Source organism: Pantherophis guttatus, chromosome 9, assembly GCF_059756535.1.
Source record: "Pantherophis guttatus breed Tessera chromosome 9, ASM5975653v1, whole genome shotgun sequence".
In the NCBI taxonomy this organism is placed as follows: domain Eukaryota; kingdom Metazoa; phylum Chordata; class Lepidosauria; order Squamata; family Colubridae; genus Pantherophis; species Pantherophis guttatus.
Window position 1 is genome coordinate 16,508,710 of NC_142071.1, and position 26,977 is coordinate 16,535,686.

Below are 26,977 nucleotides of genomic sequence, written 5' to 3' on the forward strand. Positions count from 1 at the left end.
AACGTCCTTTCTCGGCGCGCTGATGGAGAATCCAACCCATCCCTTCGGCTGCTTCTAGCCAGGACTGTTCTGTTTTTTTGTCTCTTATTGTTTGTTTCATGACAGCACCATCTTCTGTTGACCTCGCGAATGAACTGGAGCTTAGCCAAGCAAGGGAGGAGTGGCCAAGGATGTGTAAGTCATCTCCGTTCTCAGAATATTTCTAGATTTCATTATATTAGCTAAGTTTAAAATAACATTGTATCTAGTTTTGAATCTGTTTCAGTTTGACTTCTTGCTGTGGCTTGAAAAAGAGACTTGCCCAGTTCTGGTGCTGCAGTTTGATTACCATGAGTATCACCAAGCCCCCTGATAACTCCCTTGTTATCACTAAAATTCATGATGTGCCTTTGTCCCTACTAACCAGGGTCATATGTGTCCAGTAGGTTTCTCAAGGGAAGAAGACTATGCTGCTTGCCAGCCAATCAAAATTTGGAAAGTGGACTGGAGGGAATAATATTGGTTAGATTTGAAAGATTAGGGAGATTACTGGGGAGCAGAAAGGGGCAATTGAAAGGATGGAAGAACCTCTGTTCTGGTATTACACCTTGATGCTGTGATTAGGCAGTTTTGACAATATCTGTAAAGTTCTCCAGGGCCTGTTCTGCTGGTTGTCTGTTTTAAATGACTCCATTAAACTTTTCCCATCTAATGTGTCTCTCCTTCCAAGATCAGCCATGCAGAGGTTTGAGTAGTCATTCAGTTGTGTGTAAAGTGGCTGTGAAGAGCCCTCTGTGCACTGTATGAATAGGCTACATATCCATGGAAACCAGATCAGGCTGGCTGGCTGATCTTTGACCCACTTGTTGCCACCATCCTGTTCAACCTCATATGCCAGGATTTGCAGTTTCAGTGTTTTGCGTCTTCCTCTTTCCCATGGGGCTGAGAGGCCCCATTGCCTTTTCAGAGGAAGTACAATCATAACACTAGCTTGTTCAGCCCTTTCCAGTGTTAACATCTTTTTGAATCTTTCCCCTAAGCTCTTGGTATTTCTCTCAACCTGTCAATGTTCAAAACACAGGACAGATTTTTCAGAAACGTCCAAAATCACATTAAATATGTAAAAAAATTAAGTTTCACTTTGCATTAGCATGAGAACACTTGAAAAGTTTTTGAAACTCTAGCTGGGCTCGTATATTGTAACAAAAACAATAAAGAATCAAGACCAACAAGTAAGATTTTAAAGGTTACATATACATTATGCCATAAAAATAAGATTGTCTTAAATGTCGTAAGACTAAATATGAAAGATTCAGATATTCAAGGATTTCATCTGTTTTTGCCATTGAAGGAGTGTAAGTGATTCTGGTTGTTGACTTGGAATCTTGCAATACCATAGACATAACCCAATTTGGAAACATTTTTCTTTTGTTGCTCTGCTTTTGGAATTTACGGATCCAAAACATTTAATTCCTAGGGTTAAACAATTCCTAAACAGAGGGCCTTGCTAGAATTCCTACAGCTATTAAGATGCAGAGCTGTGATTTCTCTTGTTATATCAACAAACAAATGGCGACTAAATACATTCTGTTGAATTTGGTTTGGAGGCAGTTTTATCTTTACATGGCTTCCAAATATTTATTTAATCATTGAATTTCATTAGGGATGAAAAGCTGGTGGTCCAGGAATTAATAGGTAAATTCTGTTTGAATCTGAAGGATAATGAAATAGCATTTGGGGCAACATATTTTAGACTAATGGTTTAATCCCCAAAGCTATTCTGTTTACTTTATGATACAAGTTCATAAAAAATCGTATTTATTTTAGAAAATAATACAATTGTTATTATAAAACGGTGTTTTTGTATTTAGAGATTCATTCATACTTCCTGCTTAAGCCATAATGTGTCAATACAGCTGTAATGGTTTTTACAGATCTGATTCAGAATATTAACAGCTTGTTTAACAAATTACAGTAGAACATGCTATGTGAAAGTACCCATGTTATCTAGCCTGATAATGCTAGGTTTGCTTTCAGACTAACTTACATCACACACAAAACTTGCAAGAGTGCATACTGTCTGAAATTAGATAATTTAACCTTATGGAATATTTCTACATGAATGGCGTGGGGTAGGTAGGTAGGTAGAAGCAGCTCATAAACGTGCAATTTTATCAGTGCCAAGTTTTGATCATGTGGCTTTTATTATAACAGCTACAGTAGTTATTTCATTTTAAACTGCAGTTCAAAATGCTCTTAAGAAACTAGATCTAGAATTCAGGAATGCTTACTTACAACCACATGAATTTACTTATTTTATTTACAAAGTTGTCTTTTGTTTACCATTGTAATGTGATTATGTCAATGCATACGGTCATTTATTTTTTAAAAGCATTTTTAACGTTTGTAGGGTCAATTCTGTTTTACCATTGGTGTTTTAAAATGTCACAATAGCCTATGTATTTTTAACTGTTGTATAAACACGGTACTGTTTTAAAAGCAAATTAAACTAAATCTAATTTTAAATTTATTATTAAATAGTATTTTTTTCACCTTGTTTAAACTTAATTCATGCATTTGTTGCCCCTGCCTGCCAAGGATGTTGTGTCATCTCTTTTAACTCATGTAATATATTCATGAATATGTTTGAAAATGTTGTTAATAGTAACAGCTCATTTTGATTATATGTGAATAAAGAGAATAGTAAAAAATAACAGTAATAAATAAACAAGTTAATCTATATATTTTATGATCAATCAGGTATTAAATTTCTCTAGCAGGGAATAGGATGGAAAAAGACATTGAACTTCTTTTCATTCCAATCTGGAATAAAACCACTTAACTTCTAAATAAAATTTTACTTATTCACATTCTCGCCCTGTACTTTGAAACTACAGATCTTTTTTTTTCATCCAGCCATACATCTCATCTTTATACACTGCTATCCCTGCTGAATGAATTTACTTTTTTCTGTTTATAATTAATTACCATATTCTTTCAGGATAGCAAGTAAAGTCACCAGACATCTGAAATCTTTCTAATTTTAATTACTTGATCTTCAGGAATAGATTGTAAGGTCACACCTCTCAAGATCATGCCTTCAGCATTTCTATTGCATATAAATTAAATTTGAAAGGTATTAAGTATTATTTATATTTTTATCAAGATGATTTCAAGTGCCTCTAGGTTATAGTTTTCAAGTACACTCTTAATTGAAACATATTTAATTCTTGTATATTTAATATCTAGGTTTGTAAAAGTGATATGATTTTGCTCTTTTTCTTCATAGTTTCTATAAAACCACACAAATTGTTTTTTCTCTGATCTTCGTTAGACTTTTCTATCAAATGGCTGTGCTTCCCAGGATCCTTTTATTTTCAACTTGTGCATTATAGTTAATGGTAGCCAAAAGGGAGAATCCAGATTATAATTTTTCAGATTTTATATATCTTACTAATGCATGGATTTACTGTAAATTATATCTAGTTTTCAAAAAATATAGTTTTTAAGTTTATTTGGTATACAAATTGTTAAAATATACTTTTAAATTTTTTTTATCCAAAGTGAAACAGGATTTTTTAAAGATATTTACTATTTGGTAGTTTATATAAAGTGTGCTAATGCATCAATAGACAGACAGCATAATGGTTTGGGTCTGAATCTTGCTACTTTGATACTGTGTTTGTTATTAATGTATGAAGTGCTTGCTATATTTGGATAAATTAACAGCAAAAATAATTGTCATAATCTCATTTGTACAATCAATATCCCTACCCAAAGATATTAAATTGTGACTTTCTCAATTCTTATTGATCCCTCCTTACTAAGCATTTATTATGATTTTAGGAAAACAATTATGTTCTAGAGGAGGAATAATCCATATTACATTTTCAGTTCAAGAATACCCACGTAATTGAATATATATTATTAACCATTTGTTCTTTCTTCCTGTGGATTTAAAACTTATCCATGTGGCTGTATTTAAATTAACTGTTTAAATCTTTTAGGCAAATGTGTCAGCTTTCAAAAACACTTTTTCTTAATATATTTTCTGCAAAAAGAGTAAATTTATATCTTGCCATTATGACTTTTGTCCACAAAGAATTCCAATATTGTATATTATATTATATTAACATGTAACTGAAATATTTGCATATATCATACTTTAAAATATTCTCCACTCCAAATTGACATTGAATTGTATAAATAATCTTATTTCAGGCAGCAAAATGCTTCTCAAAATCAACAAATAGGATTACTTTTTCTGAGCTAGCTACAGAGACTTCTAATCAGTATAATGGATTATTTTGAAATAGCATTACAGTAGATTATGAAGAGTGAATTAATTCTAAATTCTTTGGAACAGTCTCTTAATCCATTAGGTTTTAACCACTTCTATCTGCAGATTAAATCCTGGATCTTGTCATGTGGGGGTTTCAAGTTCATATATTGCTTGTAATATCCTTCTTCAGTTTCTCACTCCACATGTTTCAACTTCAGTCCAAATTCAGTCATTTAAAATTAGGCAGGTTATGGCCATGAGACTCCATAATTTGAATATTCCTTTAATACGTGCTTTAATGTACGATGAGGTCTTGTGAAGCCGATCACTCCTTATTTGCAACTGGTAGCAGTTTTAAAGTTTTAATACACTATGGTATGTGAGCTAAAGATTTTTATGAGCATTTAACCCCGCGCAGTGTATTAAGTACTTGTAAAGCAAAGGAAAGCTTGCCGATGGTTGTTCAAATGCAGTGTCTGTAAGAGGCAGGAAATCTGGCCTTTAAAAACACTCCTAATTGGCTATAGCAACTCTGTTTTTCTTTTCCTTCCTCCTCTTAGTTTACTACAGGTTTCTCCCAGAGTAAAGACCTGTTCCTGAAATGACTATAGCAGATGTGAGCAAGCCAGGGCCTGTTGTCTATACCCCATTGTTCAGACTTAGGTTTGCAGACCCGGTGGATTGTTGTATGAATTGGTGAATCTTAATCCCCAGCTGAGGAGAAGCTGTTTGGCAAATGGCAGGTTAATTTGCAGACAGCAGGATGCATTGTACTGTGTGTGTGGCACAACAGCATGTGGGAAAGAAATAGTTAAAATCCTTTTCATTCTCCCAGTTGCTGAGAAGAGGAAGAAAAGGAAGGTAACAAGCAACTAGGGCTTGTTCTAATCTCTCTGGAATGTAACCATTTTGAAACTTTTATAGCTTCAATATGCCATTCACTCACTTGCCAGCTTTCTTTTCCTCTTTTTTTTTGCACATGGATTCCAGCACAAGAGATGCTTTCTTGAATTCAGAGGTGTTGTTCAACTTTCCACATCAACCCTTTTAAACTTCTCCTATTCCTTGTATGCTTTCAGAATATGTCTCCAGCCTTGCATATTGTTCTCTGAACTTAGTAAAAAAATAAATGCTTTTTATAGCTTAAAAAAAACAAAACAAACTACTGCCCCAGTTTGCAGCAGTTTCTCCACTTATAAAAATGGATTAGAAAGTTCATTTTGTGACCAAGCATGCTGAGTATAAAAGAAGGGTGGAGTGTAAGATATACCAGCTGGAAAATAACAACATGTAGGACTTTTAATTAGTAGGTTTTTCTGTTTATATTTAGGTATTTTAGGTGTCTTGCCTTCTCCGTCATTCTCCATTCAGAGGTTCCAAGAAAGCTGAGTCATTGAATGGGGTAGTGCTTGCTGCCCTAGTAATGCTGACTATTATAGGTGTCTTTTAAAAGTAAATGGCAAATGAACTCACACCACCATTCAATGTTTGGAAACAGATTGGAGCTGTACAGCAGCCAGACCCAGGGAGTTCCCCAATCTAAGCAGCCGCTTTGATCTCAGGTCTTGGAAGGTAGATCAAAGGCAATCATTTAGGAAACTACTACTACTGTACTCATAGTCCAGAGTGTACTGTGGGTCATTGAGCTAGCTTGTTGGGAGTCATGGGGCCAGATGCATACCAAACATACTCCTTGTACAGATGACAGCCCTGGCTCCCTGCCCTCAATTGGCTGTTGCAGGAACCTTGGAGACTAAGATCTGATTACAGGTCCTGAGCCCAGCTCTGCACAAAGGGCAAAGTTTCAGCACTAGCTTCAGAAATCTCAGTGGCAACTCAATGTTGTTTTCTGCTCTAGGGTCACATTCTTCCTTCCTCGTGTCACATTATTTTCTGAAAAATAACATCTAAAATGGATCACCAACCTTTCAGACCTCAGGTTAAATCACCTGAGGTAATTTCAGTTAAATTACCGAAATTAAATTCATAATATTAAATCTTGCGGACCACTAATATGATCTGCCTAATGACCGGCTGGATCGGCTTGGCCAACTCAATGTCACTCACATCGAGGAGCGCCTCGCCTCTACTCATCCCTCCCCTCCCAGCGACTCCTCACCTCTCCGCCCGGGCTCCTTAGGGCCCCAACAGGAAGCAGTTGTTGGAGCTAAGCAGCCACCATGAGAAAGAGTTGGCAGAACAGCTCAGTTCAAATTGGATCTGACCGAGAAGGAGGCTCGGTAGAAGCACCTCACTGAGGACCACAAGCATAGGTTTTCTCCATTGTAGTGGAGGCAGCATCCAGGCATGGGTTGTCCTCATCTGCTGTTAGCCAATAGGACTGAGACTGTCAAAGTTGCGAGGACACGCCTACACCAACGGTCCCCAGCTTTGTCTCAGTCCTAGCTGAGGACAGGCGTGTTTTTCAATAGGTCAACCTATTCCTGGATACCTTTGGGTGTTATTTTATTTTAATTTATTTCAATTTATTTTATTTTATTTTATTTTACTTTTTGGATCGTATTTTATTTTTGATAGGAATTTTTGTGGCAACTATATCTCCATCGCATAGCTGTGCCACCATCGTTCCAGTGGGAAGTGCCTTGGCACAAGCCCACTGAAGGCCACGTGGCAGCGCATCAGCCCACCGGCCAGTGGGTCTGACAGGGCAGCCAGCTCAATTTTTTCACAGCGCTGACCCTAGAGCCTTTTGCTACCCGGAGTCAGCGGTGGAGCCGCTTGGCGAACTGATGCTTCAGCTGGTAAGGAGCAGGGTGAAGCTCCCAGGAAAGATGCTGGAGGGGCAGAGACCTCAGGATCGAGGTCTGCTAGCAGAAGAGCTGCGGCTAAGCTCTCCAAGAGATCGCGGAGAACCGCAAAGCCCTCAAAAGCTGCAGAGAGAGACGCAGCTAGGTGCCAGAAAGCACTTGAAAATGATATTGCCAGGGCATCAGACACAGGCAGGGATGCCCCTCAAGGTGAGGCAGCAACCTCTTCCCACCATTATCAGGAGTGGCAGTTGGTCACTGAAGAGTTTGACAGCAGGTTTATGCAGTCCTTGTCACCAGATGGCGCTGTTGAGCAGCCTTTGGCAGGCAATCTGCCTGGCAACCTAGCTGCTCTATTTGACTCCCTCCCAGATCCTTTTTCTGCCCCAGTGACATGGCAACAGCCATCCAAGCGTAAACCCTTGACTGCTGAGGCAACGTTTGCCCCGCCTTCAGCGGATGCCCGCTCTAGGGATAAACAGCATGGTCAATTTCCACCTAATATGGAGACAATTATTTCTGAAGCCATAGAGAGGGGCATAGCAGCTGGATTGCAGCGCAGTCACAGCCACAGGGAGGCTTCCCTTCTATCTGAGGATTCTCAGTCAGTTGATGTGCCCCTCAAAGGGCATGCTTCAGGGAAGTTGCCACGCCCTCGAGGTTCTTACTCTCCGGTTTCCTCTGATGCTTCTGATGTTCAGGAGGACATGGATAGAGAGCTTGAGCTCTCGGAGGATAAAGGATTATCTCCTGACGAGCCCTCCTTTGTTGGGCTTTTCTGCCCCCATTTGTTGAAATCCTTGTTATATAAGGCTTCCAGTACAGCACGTTTGACAGGACATCTGCCAGTGGTGGATCCACCTCCAGATTCAGGGCATTCCAGTGGCTCCTTGTTTTCCAAACCCAAGGCTGAGGCCAAGGTGGTTTCTGCTCCATCATTGTTTACTGATGTGGTACATAGGCAGTAGGCCACCCCAGGGGCAGGAGCAAATCCCAGATCCCTAGATAGATGCTTTTTTAACATGGCTCCAGATTTGTCACAGGCACTACAATTGTGGATGGCCCAATTGTAGCATTAGTGACTTCATCTGTCATGTCAGATGCCCCGGAAGAGGCCGTCCGGTCGGAGGATATCTGAGCAATCTATCAAGAAGGTCCATCAGTCAGCAGCATGGGCCGTGAAAGCCTCGACAGCAGCGTCTTTCTTTAACCGAGCCTTGTTGCTGTGGCTCAGACAATTGCAGGACAAGATCCCGGTGACAGACCTGCGAGTCCATCAGGACCTTAATAAGTTGTCGGCCACCTTTGAATTTTTGACGGATGCAACACTGGCAGCAGCGAGGTTCGCCTCAAAGGCCATCAGTTCGTCTGTGGCTTCTAGGCGGCTTCTTTGGCTCGGACAGTGGCAGGCAGATGCCAAGCAAAAATGGTGACTGGCTTCGGCCCCATTCTCGGAGAAGCATCTGGAGAGTTGCTGAAGCTGCTGTTCATTGAGACTAAGGAGAAACGTAAGGTCCTCCCATCCCTTTCACGACGGACAGACCCTTCTCCATATTTCAGGCGCCAGTCTTATAGGGGGCCTGATGTGGGGTTGGTTCAGTTAGGGCGCAGCGCCCATTCCACCCTAGGCAGGATCAAAATCAGGATAGGGCGGGGAAATTCAAGCAATTCCCACCCAGGCAGCCCTTTCGAGGGTGGGTGGGAGCCATCCTTACCGGCGCCACTGTTAATTGCCTCACGAACCCTTCCATTGGGGGACGCCTGGCCTTTTTTGCCAGGCACTGGGAGGGTATCACGACGGATGCATGGATTCTGGGGACGGTCTGTTTGGGCCTCTCCTTAGAGTTTTTCTCTGCTCCCCCGAGGTTTTTCATCTCTTGCCCTGTTTCGGGTAATCTGGTTAAGAGGGGCCTCATGGAAACTGCTATCCAACACCTATTGGATATACATGCTCTTCAATCAGTTCCAGAGATCAAGCAGGGGATGGGGTTTTATTCCATCCTCTTTGTAATTCCAAAAGCCTCCGGGTGGAGTGGGGTGTATAGAGCAATTCTGGATCTCAAAAGACTGAACCGCTATGTTATTTACAAACGGTTCAAGATTCATTTTCTTAAGTCCATTTTGGACAGTGTCAGGGAGGATGACTTCCTCACCTCTATTGACCTTACTGAGGCTTATTTACATATCCCCATTTTTTCAGGTCATAGGCAATAGGCCTCTCATCAGCACCTAAGGTATTCACAAAGGTGTTGGCAGTTTTAGTGGCCTACCTTCGGGCTCGTCCCGTGCGCGTCCAGTGTTATCTGGACGACATCCTGATCCAATCCACCTCTAGGGACCAGGTGTGTGTGGACCTCAATGTCACTATGCAGGTGCTTCAGGAGCACAGATTTTCTAACAATCAGCAAAAGAGTCATTTGATGCCAACGACAAGATTGCTGCATTTGGGAGCAGAGATTGACACCATTGCATGCAGGGTATACCTTTCCCAGGAGTGCCAGGGGAGCTTGGTTGAGCTAGTAAATGACATTAAGGGGGCTCACTCGATGCCCCTGGCAATGCTTTCGCGGCTTCTGGGCAAGATGGTGTTCTGCATTTCAATTGTGCCATGGGCACGCTTGCATGCCAAGTCAGTCCAGTGGTTTCTTCTCCCTTATCAGAGGGCAGGTACCAGCACCTCCCTGTACAAGGTTAGATTGCCTCCTGCGGCATTGCATTCCCTAGAGTGGTGGGTTTCCCCAGCGCTTGCTAAAGGTTATGCATTTAAGGAGCCTGAGCGCCTGACAGTAACGACTGATGCCAGTCTCTATGGTTGAGGGACTCACCTATGGGATAGGGTGGCCCAGGGCAAGTGATCTCAGTTGGACTTAGCCCACAACATTAATTGGCTAGAACTCGGGGCGGTCCACCTATCCCTTAGGGAGTTCCAAGACCTGGTGTCTGGCAGGCCCCTACTAATTTTAACTGACAATGTGCCCGCTAAGGCACATATTAACAAGCAGGGGGGAACCCAATCCAGGGCCCTTATGGATGAGGCTGAACGTCTTTGTCTTTGGGTGGAGTGTCTCCATTGAGAGCAGAGCACATTGCAGGGACAGCCAATATTCAGGCAGATTGGCTCAGAGTGGCACCTGCATCCGGATTTGTTTCAGGAGCTGACGGCGCGCTTTGGACAACCGACTGTGGACCTCTTCGCCACCTCGGACAATGCTCACCTGGACAGGTTCTTTACAAGGTTTGCGGTTCCGGGAGCGGAGAGCGTTGATGCACTTTACAGCCCTTGGCCAGCAGAACTGCTCTACGCCTTTCCACCTCTTCCCCTCATCCCGAGGGTGGTAAGGAAGATTCTTGCAGAACGGGCGGAGGTGATCCTGCTAGCTCCGCATTGGCCACGACGATCTTGGTTTGCCAACTTGGTTGCCCTTTCGGTGGCCAGACTCTGGAGGATACCGCCGGACAGAGTCTCCCTCAGTCAGGGGGCATTGCTCCACCCGGACCTTCAGTGGTTCCAATTGTCCGCCTGACGTTTGAGCGGAGACCTCTGAGCCAGGACAACTATTCCTCTGAGGTCATTGATATCATCCAGGCCTCCAGGAGAGCTTCGACCAACAGAATTTATGATGCCACCTGGCGAGCATTTTGCTCCTGGTGTAGGTCGGGCCTGGATCCTACCTTGGTGTCGGTGCCTCAGATTCTTGCCTTTCTGCTAGCAGGTCTGAACAAGGGGCTATCGCCCAACACGCTCTGTCGCCAGGTGGCGCGCTGTCATCTGTTTCTTCCTGCGGAGGTCTGGACTGCCTGGCTCACCACCCAAACATTCGCAGATTTCTCAGGGGCGCTACAAATCTTAGGCCTCTGGTGGTTCACCGTTTTCCAACTTGGGACCTTACCATGGTCCTGCAGGCCCTCATGGGGGAACCCTTTGAGCCGCTGTGAGAGACCTCCTTGCGATTTCTGTCATGCAAGGTGGCATTCCTGGTCGCCATAACTTCGGCCAGGAGGATTTCGGAATTGGTGGCTTTTTCTGTCCGTCCGGACCTTTGATTTTTTTATGACAACCGGGTGGTGTTACGTTTAGACCCTTCTTTCCTACTGAAAGTTAATTTGTGGTTTCACAGGGCCCAAGAGCTGGTGCTCCCAAATTTTTGTCCCACCCCAGTGCCTGCGCTGGAATGGAAATGGCACACGTTAGACGTGTGGAGAGCACTCTATAAAAAGGACTTCTTCCTTCAGGAAGACGGAGTCTCTCATTGTCTCATTCCAGCCGGCCTCCTTGGGGGCCAAAGTCACTCCTTTGACCCTGGGCCGCTGGATTCGGGCGTGTATCGCCAAATCTTATGAGATGCAGGCCCTTCCACTGCCCAAGAGTATTACGGCACACTCCACTCAGTGCGGCCACAAGTGCGGCGTGTGCTACGCAGGCGTCCCTGGAGGAGGTTTTCCGTTCTGCTACCTGGTCATCCCCATCCCCATTTATCAGGCACTATAAACTAGACATATATGCTTCTGCTGAGGCGGCCTTTGGGAGGCAGATCCTCCAACGGGTTAATTCTAATGAGAAGACCTGGGCTGCTACCCACCCGTAAGGACAGCACTGCTTTGATATGTCCCATGCCTGGATGCTGCCTTCACTACAATGGACAAGGAATGTTGGTCTTACCTGATAGAATCCTTCTCGTTGAATGGTGGCAGCATGCAGCCCCACCCTGATAAGAGCTGGCCTGGTCTGCTGGAGGGTGGTTTGTTTGTTGTTTGTTTAACTATTTGTTGATTGTTTTTCTGATCATGACATGTCGAGGCTGTCGCTATTCCTTCACCAAAGCTGGGGACCGTTGGTGTAGGCATATCCTCGCAACTTTGACAGTCTCAGTCCTATTGGCTAACAGATGAAGACAACCCATGCCTGGATGCTGCCTCCACTCAACAAGAAAGATCGTATCAGGTAAGACCAACGTTCCTTCCAAGTAGAGGGAAGACCTCCAGGAGTACAAGGCTAGGTCCCGGCTCCTAGAGGCTCAACTGGCTGAGATGGTCAGCCAGTTCCAGGCCATGATCCAGTCCCACTGGAACAAGGTCCTCCGGCTCTTCGCCACCAGTGGCACTTCTTTCCAGCCTTCACCCAAAGCCCTGCACCAGGAGGCCGAAGCAGACCTCAAGTTGGAATTTCTGTCCCCCTCCGACCCACACAAAAAGACCCCAAAGGGGGAGACACTCTGCAGCAACACAAATGTTCATTGTATGTATCTGTCCCAAGGGCTGTAGTTTGAGGACCCCTAATTTAGTGCAATACAAAAAATGCAAATAATTTTTCTGCGGATGACCAAAATTTTCTCGCAGACCACCAGTGGTCCACGGACCACCAGTTGGTGAACTCTGATCTAAAATATTGGTTGTAGGGTGTGGTCTAACCTGTGTTAGTCATAATACCACCCTGTGTGGTCATAATAGTTATTGGACTAGCCATAGTAGACAGCAACAAAATCAAATCAAATTCAGTATTAGAAAATACAATTTGGAAAGTGTAACATAGGTGCTGGAAAAGGAAATTTAGATGTCTGACCACAGTGCTACCATGAAGTGTTGGCAATGCAGATGTCAAACTCTTGAAATTCAAACTATCAGGAACTTGATGTAAGAAATTTGTTATATGACCAGACTCCACAGTTGCTATTGCAGTGTGCAAAGAAAAGTTATAAAATTGAATAGTTTCTGACCAGAAGCAATGACTGTGTTGGGCTTTCTCAGTTTCATGTTACATATATGCACTTGACATGATATTCTATCTTCAACTAGAAATAAACCACCAATCAGTAATCATACTAGTTAAGATTAATCGAAGCTGCATTCCAGCACATATAGATGATATGAGGTTGGAGAAAACTAATACAGCAATTCTAGAGCCCAAGTTGAAATCATGCAGGAAAAATATATTTAACCTATCTACCACAGTGTTTGCATCATATTCATATTGTAGTTGGTTTTAACATATTCTCTGTGCCAGGAAATATTCCAGATTATGGCTAAAAAAAGAGTGTTACTTATAATCTTGATCTATACTTCAAATTACTTCTGTTATCTTTGCTTGTTATTCAGTCTCAGTCAGGAATGAAGCACTGGATTGATCTGAATGGCATTTTTGCTGTACTCCTTTTTTTATTCTGTGGTCTGTCTTTTTTGTCCTCTAAAAACCAGGGCTGTGGAGTCGGGAGATAAATGTTCCGACTCCGACTCCTCAGTTTTTTGTACTTCCGACTCCGACTCCGACTCCCCGACTCCGACTCCTCTGTATTAATATGCGAATGTATTTTATACATTCCTTAAAGGAAAGAAAGGCAACATACATGTCATTACCACAGGACTACTGGCTGGGAAGCCAACAGTCTACTGTATTGAACAGTTTAAGCAAAAGACAAACACAATGAAAACAACAAAGTTTTATTAATTTTTTTTATTAATTTAATTAATCTAACTAATTTAATTAATCTAATTAATTTAAGCTAACAATCGGAGTTTACAAGTTTTTATAGCCTTAGCTGAATGACAGCAGTTTTTCCAATGGTTTATAGCTTCAGTCTTGAACTATTGACCCTCCATTCCCTTCACTTATACAAGTGTCTCTAGTTCTGCAAAAAACATATTTACTTAATCCCTTATCAGTGAGAGGCTAGGTTACCCATGGGCGCTGCGTTCCCTGTAACAGCAGAACATAACACTTTGGAAAGTATAAGTATTGCCGCTCCTAATTGTGCGTTGCGTGCCATATAGTGAAGCACATGAAAAGCATGCTTCTTCACGGTCACTTAACGTGTTTGTTTTGCGGTTACGTGAGGCACTGCATGCATTGGTCTTTATTCTTACAGTAGAAAAGTCATTAATTATAACTTTTTGTGAATTGGGACATTTAAACTTGCTTTTTTTTTAAAATTCCAATCTAAATTTAGTAGGAGTTGGAGTCGGTGCATTGTTTGCCGACTCCGGGTACCCAAAATTTACTCCGACTCCTCGACTCCGACTCCACAGCACTGCTAAAAACTAAAGGATTGAGAAATGGATTAGTTTAGTACAGTGACTCTGCCATTGTGAATCCTCAAGAGTTGAATTGTAGAGTTCTTGTTGCTCTCTGAGCTTATTTGCTTGCAGACATTTCATTACCCAACTAGGCAATGTCATCAGACACTGATGCAAACATTTGATGTCTGCAAGGAAACAAATAGGAGATTTTTTAATGGCCTCAATCTGTAATTATTGCAGTACCAAGGTGTACATCTTCTACTTAGGGACAACACAGTCATGTTCAGTATATCATGCAATCTTGCCTACAGAAAAATATTAGGCTACCAAGCTTAAATTTGTAGAAACTAACCACTTGAACTTAAATTTGTGCTTCCTTGCAAATGATGCTTTATTATAATAACTGCCAGTAATACATTTTGTAATGGTTCATCAAGTTTACAAGAATTGCTCTTTAATTGCTGCCTAAAGGAGTTATTTTGAAGGAAATAATCCTTTTAGCTCATAGTTGGTATTGGGAGGCCAGTTGTCTTTTCCTTTGCTTAGGAGGAAGGATGTTTGCTTGTGCATTTTCATTCATTTTTATCCTGGTATTGTTAGTTTTGGCTGTATTCAGTTTTAAGTTTTGAGGCTGAATTTTACAGCTAAAATGTAAAAAAGGTTGAAGAAAAACAGTTCTGCATTATGGACAAAGTAGTCTGTTACAGTAGACTATTTGTGTGTTTTATGGGAATGAGATAAGCTCTCTTCCTGTTTCATGTCAAGTATTCACAAATCCCACTTCCTTTGTCCAAAGGTGGTTTCTTCATTGGTCACCTTCCAATTTTTGCTTCTCATGTCCAAAGGGAAAAATCCTGAATACTTTCATATTTTTAAAAAAAATATAACAAAATTGGCAGTCGCTCCAAAATTCAAAATGTTTGCTCTGCTCCCGAGGAGGAATGTGAAATCTGGCCTTAATCTTGTGCTGGATGCTAACAAATAAAGCTGCTTTCCATAGACGCCCGATAACTGCTGTGAAAGTATTAACTATATCTTTACTAGGCCTCAGAGAGCATAGGGTTTGGTCTATCCACTAGGAACTGTATACAAATCCCCAAATCCACTAGATTTTTAAGAAGGAAGTTTGAATAGGTGCAGAAAAGAACAGTCATGATGATGAGTTTAAAGTTTTTAGGATATGCTTGTGTCTAACCTTGAGAAAAGGCCACTGATATATGATAGTACAGTTCAAATATGTGAACGGATGTCATGTAAGAGGAGGGCAAGACCTGTTCTCGGATTTAAGTTACAGAAAGGCATAATTGGCAGATTCCAATTAAATACTAGATCAAAACTTCCTGAGAGTAACAGTTCAACATTGGAACCTCTTATCTGAGATATAGTGGGTAGAGTTTTTCATTAGATGTGTTCAAGTAGAAATTAGATTGTCATCAGTCGGGGGTGTTTTAATTTGCATTCCTTCACTGAGTAGGGAACTGGACTGTGAGGTCTAAATGACCTTTTCCAAACTGTAAACTCTCCTCTTGGAAGGATAAAAAAAATATCTCAAATTGCTGGTACAATTTGTTTTAGATTGTTTCTGCAGGACATTCAACACTTAAATTTTTTCACTATAATTCAACTGAATTTATTGTTCATCTAAAACTGAAATGTGAATCCCAGTACATTTCTTACTTCAAGTCCTAACTTGCAAGTTCAGTTAGAGTGAATGTTAACCATGTTTGTTTATTTTTATCAAATTTATTTTAAAATTTAGAACTGCCCAATAGCTGCATTCTAGGTGGTCTGCAGTAAAATACATTAAAATATACAATCTGAATAAAAACATAAGAGGCAATAAAGTCAAAATGAAAAACCATACAAGCTAGGCAATGGTAAGAAGGTTGTTCAAAATCTAAAATACAAATTAAAACCCTGAGGAAAATAGTACTTTCACTTGGCACTCAAATTATGCTAATGTGAATACCAGTTGAGCCTCACTAAGAAAGGGAATTTCATAAATTTTATAATTTCAGAAATTCACTATAGAAAAAAACTGCCTTTTAAAGCCACCTGACTATTTTTGACCCGGGGGGGGGGGCGGGCGGGTGAAAAACGGACGGGACCTGGTGGAAAATCTCATTATATCCTCTTAAAAAGTCCAGTTGATACAAACTAGCGAAGATGCTCCTTAGGTAACTGATCCTAACCCAGGTCTTAAATGGATATTTTACAACATAAGGAATGTTTTTTTGGGGGGAAACTATTTCTGGTTGTTACACTCAAGGGGACATTATTGAGATAGTGGACATAAGAAAAGAGACTTTTCAAAACAAAAGTTATTTTTTGAAACTGGTTCATTTAAAGAAATTGATTCTTGTGAATTTAAGACTTTGGTCTACAAACCAAGGTTATTGATTTGAATGCCCTAAAGGGCACTTTCTTCTCAGTTTATCTGCAAGGAATTGTAGCAGTATTGTAATTTAACAGGAAATTTATCCTACCATTCCTATCGCTAGGAATTTATCCTACAGGAATACTTTTTGCTGAATTAAAAATAAGAGTAGAGAGAATAAGGCATAAGAGTATAAAAATATTTTGAAGATGTGACTGGAGACAAAACATTTTGGAATATTTTTGTTTCTTATCCTACAATGTTTAGTCCAACATATAGACTCCATTAAGATTGGGGTATATTATAAATATTGTAAAATATCTATATGAATGTGGAATACTGATTTAGTGGTTAAATTGTTATAATGAAATGAGCAGCCAGATTGTATTTCAGTTGTCTTTTGAATAAATCTGTTCAAAGGTTGTCTTCTGGGCCTTCTACTTTCAAGGTAATTTTCAAGGCAATCTGTCCAGGCATGTGCAATATTTTATATTCTGTCAGCCAAAAGTACTCTATTCAGTTACTGTATTTCTTTTGCCATGTTGAAAATTGTAAAAGATGCTAATGTGACTATTATATGTGTGAATTTTGTAATTCTTTGCTCTTAGCTTATCCTTCCCAAAATACTGAAAAAGTTTTAACAATATTTCATTGTGTGAAAATCTTGCAATCACTCAATAGAAAGGATGATATCAGTTTATCCTCTACTAGATGAAAAAAAAGTTCTAAAGCATTTATGTGCCCTAAAATATGTCCTAAAAGTTTGTAATACCTAAAAAAGATATCAAAACAGAAATAGATCAAGATAACTTGCATGCATGCCACTACCAAACTATTGTCAGTGTTAATTATGTCTGCATGATTTGAATTAGATAGGTGGCAAAGGAGATAAAATTTATCTGATTTTAAAAATGCTTTTTACCTTTCTTGTTTCGGCCTAGGAATAGTTGTCTGGTTTTTTAAGAGACTGTAGTTTTCTAGGCATTTATGCACCATTTCCCACCTGAAATAAATAGTTAGAGGAAATTTGAAAGTTTGTTTTAAGTTGAAGGGTTAATCTTCCATTTAAATTATTGGTTGTTCAGCCTCCAAACAAAGCATGCTGGGATTTCCTTCCAGCTGTTTTACATCATGAAGATTTGTGTGTTAGGGAAATTCCATTGCACAGCTGCAACTCATCCATCCACATTCTCAAATCTCCAACATTTCACAGGATCCATGTATTCAGCTATAATGGCATGAGATACTTATCTTTCTCTGCTAGAAATACAATGCAAAATAGCTTTATTATGTCCAGTAACAAAGACCAATGTACATTATCAATGCTAGAAAATTACAGAAAAATGCATTTACATTTGAATGTGAAACTAAAATTAATGTGCATGCTTTAAGCTTTGAAGGGTACTTTGGTGGATTTGTTTTAAATAGCTCATACTGAGTGTTAGTGAGTTGGCTTATTTAAGAGCATTCTCAGTTTGACCATTGAAATATAGAATAAATCAATAGTTATTGAATATTGATAAACTGAAGATACAAGTTACAGTGCAATTAGATTTGTCTGTGGTTGGCTTCTATAACATTTGGTATATAGTGTTAGTACCTAAATTTTGCTGAATCAATTGTTCCCTATCCCATTTCATATCAGAAATATACTCTAGTGTCGTGATGGCGAACCTATGGCCTGCGTGCCACAGATGGCATGTGTAGCCATATCGGTTGGCACGCAAGCTCAGCTCTGGCGTGCATGCATGCGCCGGCCAGCTGATTTTCAGGCCTTCTGGGCCCATCAGAAGTAGGGAAACAGGCTGTTTCTGGCCTCTGAAGGACCGCGGGGAGTGGTTGGGAAGGCCGTTTTCACCCTCCCCAGACTCCTAGAAAGGCTCTGGAAGCTGGGGAGAGAGAAAAACAGGTCTATGTGCCATCATGTGCCAGAGTGGGGGTCGTGCACGCATGCATGGGGGCAGGACGCATAGAATTATGGGTGTGGGCATGCGTGCATGCGACACCCCCTGCTCCTGGCACGCGATGGCAAAAAGGTTAGCCATCACTGCTCTAATGTTTACATACATACATACATACATACATACATACATACATACATAAATTATTACTTTTAGATTACCTAGGCAGCTTGAAAACCAGTGCTGAGGAACCAAATTCCCAGAATTACAATACTATCTTGGTGTTAGGCTAAAAATACACCACAACCATTGAAGAGATTTCTGATATTAAAAAATAACCCACCAAAAACAACCTTTGTATTAAACTAAACTTGACAATTAAGCTTTGGAAAAAATACGATTTTTTCATGGTGATTAGTTATGTCCTTTAATCTGATTTCTTTCAGTATCTTCAGGTGAAATGGCCACTTCTAGATGTACCAGCTGGAGCTACACTAAAGGATGCACGATCTCCCTCTCCTGCCCATTTAGTAAGTGCTAGTGGTTCATTTATAGGTCTTGTGATTGTTAAATGAAGGTTTATTTATGAATATATACACCTACATCTATATTCCTTCAGCACAGTTAGTTTAGTATTACTGAAGCTATTACGTTCAAGGTGGGGCATAAAAATTTGAATTTCTAATTAAAAAAATAAAGGGAAAGATGATTCCTTATAAATTATTGTGTGATAGTTATCTATCTCACATGATACTAGTTCGTTACAAAGAGCATTTTCATCAGTACCACAAGTGTTCTAAAGAAGCATTCTTTGGTTTAGCAAAAAGAAACTCAAGAAAAAAACAACCATTGAAAAATGAGACAATTAATTTTCAAGGCATAATATCTTGCAGCTGTGTTTAAAATATCTGTGCCTCAGGCTTTGAATTTCAAGTTAGGTTTTCATGAGTCCACCATAAAAACATGTGACTAGAAGAATCTTTTGTTTCAATGGCAAAATAAGACAGTGAGACTCTTAATTAACTGAAAAAGGGATCTTTCAACTTCTCTCCATACCCCATTACTACGGATCAGCCTTGATCTGCATTGTATCACGCAGTGTATTCATGCTGAAAGAAATTTTTCAGATTTTTCCGAGCATTCATGATGACAGAAATTACACTGCTGCAGTTGATTTGAAATAATCTTATTTAGAAAGTGAAATGAAATATTTTTGAGAGAAGTTTTATACAGTAAATAGCAAATTACATGGCAGTTGTAGCTGAAATTAGAATCTTAAAAATTCTTAGAGGGATTGACTTGCTAAACACAACTTTCCTAAATATTTAATATTGAGTTTTAACATCTGTAAAGCAACATGTTCATTTATTCATTGACTGCTCATTTCAGCATCTCCGCTATCACATGATCACAATCCAGGCACTTGGATGCTCAGCTAATGATGACAACATGGTCATGTGATTGCTATTTGCAACCTTCCCTGTGACCACCATATTTCAGTCTGCTAAGTAGTGCATAGCGTGAGTTCATGTGGCTATCATTCTTGAGATGGCTGCACCAGGCTAGTCTTCTATGTTTGAAAGCTAAGAAAGATCAGGCCTAGTTAGTACTTGCTTATATGGGATGTTTCTAGAATATATCAAGGATGGATTTGATTGGGAAATTATCTACGATGGCAGCAGGGGCTAACTTCTTCATCCTAGAAAACTATGGATCTGTCCATGAAATTGCCAGAAATCAGGTTTTACTTAAATAATACTTATGTTGCTATTATGTAGTTAAATTTCTTGGCAAATACGTGTTCATTTTAAAAGTAGTTTTGAATATTTTCTATAGTCAGAACTGAATGACTTTTATTTAAATTACTTTAATTAAAGAACTTTCTGAGACATGTTAAAAGGACAGTAATTTATGCAGGGTATCAGCAAAATTTGTATTGGAGGGGGGGAAACTGCACCAAGCATGTCTCCCTAAAATGGACTTAAAAGTGAGAGTGTTATCATCAAAAATGGTTGCTGCCTCCCTTGCCTTCAAAGTTATGGTGGCCCAGAGAAAGGCCTCCAATATTGATCTTGATACTAGGGATGATGATACAAGGTTTAAACTCTTAAATAGCTTATCTCTTAGCTATCTGAATTTGGCTAAAAAGAAAAATGGACTTTTTGCCAGTATGGTTGTTTTACGACAAGATGGGATGTGTGCTAGTTAACTATTTTGCAACATGTACATACTAGCAGCAGAAAACAAAACAAGTTTCAGCTTTTCCCTGAAATGATCTGATGATCCTAAAATGAATAGATAACTACTAGCTTGTGTTAAGAATGGTGAGTATTATGTGATTCTGAAAAATATTATCATATCTTAAGCATACACAGGCAAAATGATTTAAGAATTACAGTGCCTGTATAAGAAATCTATTTATACTTCTTGAGTAGGATTCCTCCCAATGTTGTATTGTGCTTCTCTTATGAAGTGATTTCAAGTTTTCATTTTGGATCCAGTTCTTCATTTCCAGTGCAGAAATGAGAGGATCTTCTCTAGAGCAGGCTTGGACAACTTAAGAACGGTGTGAAGAAGTCCAAGAGAATGTGGATGTTGTTTATGAGCATAGTCAAGAGATAGGAAAAAGCAAGAAATGGAAATATTGCCAAAATGAAAATAGATATTAGTGTAGACGATGGCAAAACGAGTTTGCTGATAAGACAAATGGAAAATATTTTTAAGGAGCCTACTGCTGGAATGTTGAGAGTAAAAGAAATTATCAGGAGGAGGAACCCATTAGAGATGAGTAAATAATAAAGGAATAAAAGGCACAGTAAAAGAGAGATGGCCAATAAATAACATTGTCTGTCTTTTTTTAACCTCAGAATTTCTTTAATTTAAAGATCTGAATGGTCTTTACAGAGATGAACTGGTAATTAACAAATTAAAAATTAATAAGTTCAAACAGAACACTACTGATTATTCTTACAGAAGTCAAATTTGAGTTTTCAAAAATGCTGAACTCTGAGATAAAATAGCCCCCCCAACCCTAAAACTTGAGCCCTGAAAATCAGCCAATGTTATACTCATTTTTTTTTTTATTAAAAAAGGAGTAGGCAAGTTATCCTACCAATTTCCTTTGGAGCTCCGAATGGCCCCGACCTTCGCTCGTTCTGCCGCGATTTGAAGACTTGGTTGTTCCGCAGCCTGGACTGATTTTTGGGGGGGGGGGTGTTTAATGAATTTAAATTGTTTTAAATCGGAACTTTGATTTTATATCGCTTTTAATGAGGAACTATGCATTTTTACTGTTGTGAGCCGCCCTGAGTCCTCGGAGATAGGGCGGCATATATATATATATATATATATATAAATTGTTCCAGATCAAATTGTCGAAAACAATACTGAAGATAGACTTATCAATCACTTAGGAGAACAGATGTTGCTGGAGGAGCATCAGCATAGTTTTTATTGCAAACATCTTTATCAAAGAGTTATGTAAATATATTTGGGTATCAGAATTTTTTTTTTGTCGTTAAAAATGCCTGTGGCAATGGTTATTATTGAAGGCCACTGAGCATGCTTAAAAGTCAAAATATTGGTTTGATAACAGTTAATTGGAGGGAAATAGCTTGTTCAGTGAAGGGAAATTGGCAGTTTTGTTAGGGATCTCTGTTGTGTTTGGTGCCTTTAATTTATAGTAAAGATAAATTAGAGTGATGAAACCTCAAGCACACCACAAACCAAATAGCTCTTTCCATACGGAAAATTTTATTTCATGTATTAGATCTATTTTAAGCCTATGCGATATCTGTGAGTATGTATATAAAATAGAAAAATTAACTTCCCAAATTATGTTTTTTATTCTTCCCTTGTTTTTTCAGGTAATAAATGATTTAAAAATAGAAGTAAATACAGTAGAATCTCTGGTCACGACCATAATTCGTTCCATAACTTTGGTTGCAATCTGATTTGGTCATGACCAGAACCTAATTTTGGAAATTTGGCCCTTACTAAAAAAATGGCGTGGAAGGGGAAATCAGCTGCGGAAAAAAAAATTGTGAATTTTTTGGGCAGAACCCGATTTGGTCGTGGTCAGAAGCGTTACAAATACATTTTTGCTTTTCTCTTGCAGTCAAACAAAGTTCCTGTAGTTCAGCATCCACATCACATGCACCCTCTGACACCACTCATCACCTATAGCAATGATCACTTTTCACCAAGTTCACCACCTTCCCATCTCTCCCCAGAGATTGACCCAAAGACAGGTGAGTGTTTGAAAATCACAGTCTTATCCAAAGCCTATCAAAGTGTTTGGGTGCCTTGCCAAGAGAAAAGCACAATAAATAAATTGAGTGGGAAAGAGTCAACACAAAAAAGTAAGTTTATCAGCAGATATTTATGAAATTCTGGAATTAAAAAGTTATTTACACATTTCTAACTAGAGGGGAGGTAGGGATTCTAGTTTAGAATAGAAAAGAATTCTAATGAGGAGACTCTCTTAACGTATATTATTGTTTCTTTACTATCAGGAATTCCGCGACCACCCCACCCTTCAGAACTCTCTCCTTATTATCCGTTGTCTTCTGGTGCCATTGGACAAATTCCTCATCCTTTGGGATGGCTCGTACCACAGTAGGAATTTCCACTCTAAATATCCTTTCTTGCTTTGTTTTTCTGTCTACAGTGCCAGTTGGTCTTCATTCAGTACAAAGTTTTTGACTCCGACATGTGTTACTTCTGAAATAAATCAATTTCATGAAGCCACAGGTGCTTTAATCTTTTGAGTTAGCTAAAACTTCACCTGTTCAAGAGACTTTTTCTGCATAGTTTCCTATTTTGTCAGGATAAGATTTAACATACATAGGTGCACATTACAGTCACATTGATATACCATCCATGTGACATCCTTTATTTATGAAGTTCAAATTCTCCTTTGATCTTTAAAACAATTCCAAGGTCTTTCATATGCTGTGTGGCTAAGGCTTGCAAGCAGAGAGGAGTAAACAAAATGTACAATTGAGTTTATTGTAATGTTCAGAGTGATAAATATTATCATATATATATACTTGGGATTTCTTCAGTTAAATTGTGATACTTACAGTTAGTATTTGTGTTAACATCATCATAAATAAGGAATATTTTAAGAATGTATAGTACATTATTGTACAATAATGTAGATATTTCATCAGTATAAATAATGCAGAAACCTCCATTGTACTCATAACATCGCAAGGAAGCTTGAGAAGAATTTGAAAAGATTCAGTCCATTCATATATAATTGGAAATTTAACTCATTGTTAAATTAGGGTAATTGGTCATGACAACTAAAAGTTGTGAAAGAGACATAGTCTTGACAGACCTGGACAAAACTACTATACAAGTTTTGCTGCCTATAAGGGTGCCTTGATTCAGGCGTCTGTTATATTCATTGTTTTTTTCTTACACATTTATAGTAATAGTAGCAAAAATTCATTAAACTTGTATGTTATCCAATTGTCAACGACAATGAAACAAAAATTATAACAAAATCAATAAAATGTAAAAGAGAAAAGATGTCGAGTGTGCTGATACCGGATTGAGGGAGCAGGGGCTGTTACCTTCCTTTGCCGAAGGACTAGGTGAAAAACCAGGTTTCTTCAGCGCGCTGTTTGGAGAATCCAAAGCATGGGTTATTTTTTGTCTATTTGCCAGAGACTGAGTATTTCTTTAAATTTCCTTGACCACGCCTCGTCCGCTCGGCTGAGCTCCAGTTTATTCCACTCAGTTGAGCTAGAGAGACTGGTTTTCCATTTGTTCTGGCAAATAAATCGAGTTTGATTTCCATAGTTGGATTTTCAACAAGTTTTGTCAGTGGAGCTGAGTGAAATTTGTGGATTGAGGAGGTTGAAGCTGTTTTTCTCCAGTGTGCTGCTTGGAGAGTCCAAGCATGGGTTAATTCTGTCTGTGACGTCAGAGAACTGAGTTGGAAATTTCTTTGGCCATGCCTACTTTTCCTGGCCGAGCCTCAGTTTTTTTCAACTCAGTCTGGGAGAGAGTTGGCTCTTCAATTTATTAATTAATTTGCTCAATTTCGTTATTCAAAAATAGGAAAAAGGACAGAGCCTCTTTAAATATCGTGCTGGCAGGGACTGCTTAAGAAAGTGAGTCAGCGCTGAAGGCTGTATTACAATAGCGATCGGATTGCTACTAAGGCAGCATTGCCATGTGGATCGTTTGGTGTGGTGAGGGTGGCAGAGGCTTGGAAAGGCCATTGCTGCTGCTGGGAGAGCTGGGGCTTCGGTTTTCCGCTTCTTGTTGCAAGGAAGGCGAAGAGCAGCAATTTCGCGCATTGATCGGAGGACCAATAGCCGCCATTTTGTGGGTGGTGGCCATTTTGTTTGCAGCTTTTGAAGCAGCGAGAGAGGAATCAGATGGCCAGGCAGCAACATCGCTTCCTGAAATCGTCCTTCTAAGGTCTGGAGATTGTTTGGAAGCCATCTGAAGTGCAAGTAGACCGTGTTGCCAGTTTCTAGGCACTGTTTGCTGGCGGTTGGGGCCGTGTTGCCGGTCCCACGCCATTGCTACAACGTGGGTGCTTGGCTGCTGCTGCTGTTTGCAACTTAGACGCATTACAAGCCATGTTGCCGGTTTTGGCATTAAATTGGTGACCTTGGCTGCGCAGTGAGTAATAAGTCTAGGATTTCCTAGCACAAATTTTCCCAAATAGTCACCTGTGAGTATAATTTGACCTTGCATACTCCAATAATGGCAAATATTAGTGATTCAGAAGAGTCATCATCTAGTTTACATTAGGCAGGGTGTTCTGCCCCTAAAAGACCCAGATTACGTTCTAGCAAGATGGCTGCCAGTTCTCAGGCTAAGCAGGCCAAACTCTCATCTGCAGCAGCTGAGAAAGATATTCAAAGAAGGCAAAAGGCCTTGGAGAAGTATTTTGCAAAAGCCCAGAAAATAGCTGGCATTCCTACATCAACAGTACCTTCTGGGAGTCAAGGTGGGCCTGATAAGGATAAGGGCCTGTGAACTTGGAATCCCAGGTTCACAGGATGAACCTAATTGGTCTCCTAATGTGCCTCAGGAGTCATTAGGATTTCAAGCTGTTCCCTTTCAGGAAGGGACTGATCAGGCTCCTGTATTGTCTGTTTCAGATGCATCACCTGTACCTGTTAACAGACAGGCTGTTCCATCTGCTACTTTTACGCCCACAGCAGCTGGGCTCCGCCCTCAGGAGTCTGCAGGACAGGGATTATCTGCAGAGTTGCGTTTTGTTATAGTACAGACTATTTCTCAGGGCATTGATGAAGCACTTGCTAAAGAGGGTTTGTTGGCTCCTTTACAGCCAGGCCCTTCTAGATCTGATCCCTTGCACCATCAGCATAGAGACAAAGGTCATCTTGAGGGTTCCCATTGTACCTCCCAATCAGTTCACAGTGAGGCTTCACTGGAAGGAGAAGAGGAATTAAGGGAATTTGAATTTTCAGATGAGGAAGGGATGATCCCAGATAGACCCACATATTCAGGTCTATTCAGGCCTCATCTTTTTAAGACTTTATTGCTTAAGGCCAAAGCTACGGCCAACATGGGTAGGATGGATAATTCTACCACAGATCTTGTGCTAGTCTTTTTATAGAACAAATCACAACACAGGAAGTCATTCCTTCACCAAAAATTTTCGTTGATGTTATTCAACAGCAATGGGAGCAACCTGCTTCAGTCCCTGCACCCAGTCCCTGCACCCATGGATAAAAAGATGCACACAGCTGAAAAGGAGCTTGAGGAACTTCTTCAAGTCCCATTGGTAGATGCTCCTTTAGCAAAATTTGGCTGCAGCTACTCTTCTCCCTTCTGACACTGCTGAAGGATTGAGAGCTGAGGATAAAAAAGCGGAGTTGGCTGCATGCAAAACTCACCAAGCAGCGGCTTGGGCAATTCAGCAGCTTCATTTTTTTCTAGAACAACACTTTTATGGATGAAACAAATGCAGGCTAGGGCATCTCCTGAAGATACCCGTCTTCAACAAGACCTTAGTAAAATAATTGCTGCAACTGAGTATTTGGCTGATACGACTCTTAATTCTACCAAATTTGCTTCTAGAGCTCTGGCATCCATTGTCACTTCTAGACATTTACTGTGGCTACGCCAGTGGCAGGCGGACATGAGGTCCAAATGGCAGTTGGCTACGGCCCCCTTTAAAGGACAGCAGTTGTTTAGAGAGGTGTTAGACCCTATCCTAGTTGAGAGCAAGGATAAACATAAGGTCCTACCTCAGGTTTCTAGGAGGACAGACAGGAGGTCTACCCCCTTTTACTGCAGGCAGCCCTTTCGGACGGCTGAGGCAGGATATTCCGCCTCCCATTTCCATAGACAGTATTCTCACAACATGGACAGATCTCAGGACAGGTCTACTTTTCGAGACAGAGCTAGGCAACCACAATCTAGACGTCCCTTCAGGGGCGCAGGTAGGCGGCTTTTCCATCGTTAAAAGTGACTCAAGGTTTCAGGTCCCCATTGGCAGCAGGTTAAGGATGTTCGCCGACCAGTGGTGGGTCACCACCACAGATGCTTGGGCCTTAACAGACAGTAAACCTTGGACTGACGCTCAAATTTTGTTCCAAACCCCCACGACGATTCATTCAATGTCCTGTTCCCAGGGATGCCTCCAAGAAAGTTATGATGG

General features: G+C 40.3%; 1 protein-coding gene across 1 annotated transcript in view; it reads left to right on the forward strand.

The window, feature by feature from the left end:
* The window catches only part of TCF7L1 (transcription factor 7 like 1), a 97,264-nt gene that overhangs the window by 48,192 nt on the left and 22,095 nt on the right, over positions 1-26,977 (forward strand). The window contains exons 4-6 of the mRNA XM_034436973.3: positions 18,765-18,848; positions 22,436-22,568; positions 22,833-22,935. Of these exons, the coding sequence (XP_034292864.1) occupies positions 18,765-18,848; positions 22,436-22,568; positions 22,833-22,935 (320 nt within the window). The remainder of the gene's footprint in view (positions 1-18,764; positions 18,849-22,435; positions 22,569-22,832; positions 22,936-26,977) is intronic.